The sequence below is a fragment of the Austrofundulus limnaeus genome, unplaced genomic scaffold (assembly GCF_001266775.1).
Source record: "Austrofundulus limnaeus strain Quisiro unplaced genomic scaffold, Austrofundulus_limnaeus-1.0 Scaffold292, whole genome shotgun sequence".
Classification (NCBI taxonomy): Eukaryota; Metazoa; Chordata; class Actinopteri; order Cyprinodontiformes; family Rivulidae; genus Austrofundulus; species Austrofundulus limnaeus.
The window spans coordinates 561,588-563,687 of record NW_013952694.1 but is presented as its reverse complement, the minus strand read 5'-3'; the positions used below and the strand labels follow the sequence as shown (position 1 = coordinate 563,687).

Genomic DNA, 2,100 nt, shown 5'->3' with positions numbered 1-2,100 from the left:
ATATGATTTATTGTCTAATTACAGTTTAAACCAGAACAAGGACTCAATTATTGAGAACATGTAACCATAATTTATTGTCTGCAATTTTTGTGTAGCTAGCACCTTCCTGTCACAAATTATGACTAAAATCAAGGTTTTAAATGTTGACTGAAGTGTTAAGTCGTGTTAAAGATTCCCTGAAGTGTTTTCATCTCCACATACTCCATCTGAACTGCTGCAATCAGCTCTGATAAAAATCACATCATTCAGTCTCCAGCTTTGAGTCCTCCACTCCTTGTAACGACCCGAGGTGAGAAACTTTTCACACCCATAAGAACCTAACGTGTGATTGGACAGAAGTTATGTGTTTATGCTCCGAGAGCTCAGATGCTGCTTTTTGCTTCAACTACTCACTTCCAAACAAACAAATAAATAAATAAATAAATAAAAATTTTAAAGTTCCTTAGTTGCAACAACACTGAGGTTTTAGAGATGTAATATTATTCTTTCCAGTATCATGAGATAACTGCAGACCCAATTATGTGGAGGCAGAAAATTGTCTCACATTTCCATAACAAATATTCTCTTAATGTTTCTTACCTTCTGYGATTTTATTGTTTCTACCATCACCAGAACAGAAGGAAACAGCAACTGAAACTTAACAAACAACAGCATAGCTTTAGACAAACTAAAATATTACTGGAATTAGGGTTGGGCAATATTGCCAAAAAAAATTAATCATGATTAATTGTGGTTTTTAGGCGATAACAATTAATTTGACGATTAATCCCCTGGAGTCCCTTTTGTCTTAGTCACATGACCAATTTAAAAGGGAAAGATTCTTCGTAAAAATCTGTTCCAAATTGTGTCAAAAATACAGGCTTCAGGCTATACGTCAAATTTTAAATTGTGTTGATAGATAAATAAATTACGCAACTTTTTTTTCGTCATATTTGAAGCGGAGAGGAGCACCAAGCGGACTGACTGGAGAAATCTCCACTCACTCCACCTGGTGGCATTAATCGTATTAATCGTCAAGTGCCAAAAAATAATACATTAATGTTTTTCTGATGATTAATCGCACACAATATGATTATGCCCAACCCTAATTGGAATTACTTTTTGAACCTTCAGAGAAAAAGTTGGACCTACCTGGTCGAGCTTGTAATTTACGTGTGATATTGTCAGATGTGGATCTCCCAGGAACTACAACACAAACACTTGTTAAAAAGAAACCTCTCGCATGTTTAAAAGGTAGTTTTGTGGTTTGTTTGCTAATTTTACCTCCTGCTCCAGGTCCAGCAGRGCCTGTCTGTACGGCTGCAGCATGGAGTCCAGCCCCGTGCAAAACGCCCGCAAGTAAATCCCATGAAGTCCCGTCTGGTTCGGCTGGTTTGTGTGATGTTCCTGCACAACACGTGCAGATTTATTACTGCCCATCACCAGTGGCAAAGGTGGAGGGAGAATGTTTATGCTTGTGTGTGTGTGTGTGTGTGGATGGGTTTTTCCTAAAACGTGGGGACAATTTTCCCAAAAAAGCAGCCTCGTGGGGACTGAAGTGCATTGTGGGGACCGATGCCAAGTCCCCACGGGTCCAAATACAAATTACGGGTGTGGGCTTAGGTTTAGGACCAAGATTTAGTCRGGTAGGTACCTGTGAGGTTAATTTTAGGATATATGGTCAGGATTAGGCTAGAAAGACTAAAAAATATGAATGGAAGTCAATGCACAGTCCCCACGGGGTTGAAGAACAAACGTGTGTGTGTGTGTGTGTGTGTGTGTGTGTGTGTTTAACAAATATTTCAACTATAGAATTGCAAATGTACACACTACAATATATGTATTTATACTGTCAGCTTAAATTTACAAAAGTTTTTGCTGTAAACTACAATAATTTTAACATCAGTAAAAACAAAAAAAATTATTTCAGGTCACAAAGAATTGTTTAAGTAATTCATTTTTTTAAACAGTTATTCTTCAGCTTCACAATGATGCAGGCTGTATCTGAAGTGGACCAACAGCTGGCACACTTCTTTCTCTTTTTGTCTGGAAATGTTAAAAAAAAAAAAAACACAAATACTAGATGTAGACAATATCTGAATAAACCGGCCTGTCTGACAA

At 37.4% G+C, this 2,100-nt stretch overlaps 1 protein-coding gene across 1 annotated transcript in view; it reads right to left on the bottom strand.

Moving 5' to 3' along the window:
- tubgcp4 (tubulin gamma complex component 4) overlaps positions 1-2,100 on the bottom strand; it is a 21,627-nt gene that overhangs the window by 14,125 nt on the left and 5,402 nt on the right. Inside the window, exons 3-5 of the mRNA XM_014021411.1 lie at positions 1,264-1,386; positions 1,132-1,185; positions 580-636 (exon numbers count right to left, since the gene is read on the bottom strand). Of these exons, the coding sequence (XP_013876865.1) occupies positions 580-636; positions 1,132-1,185; positions 1,264-1,386 (234 nt within the window). The remainder of the gene's footprint in view (positions 1-579; positions 637-1,131; positions 1,186-1,263; positions 1,387-2,100) is intronic.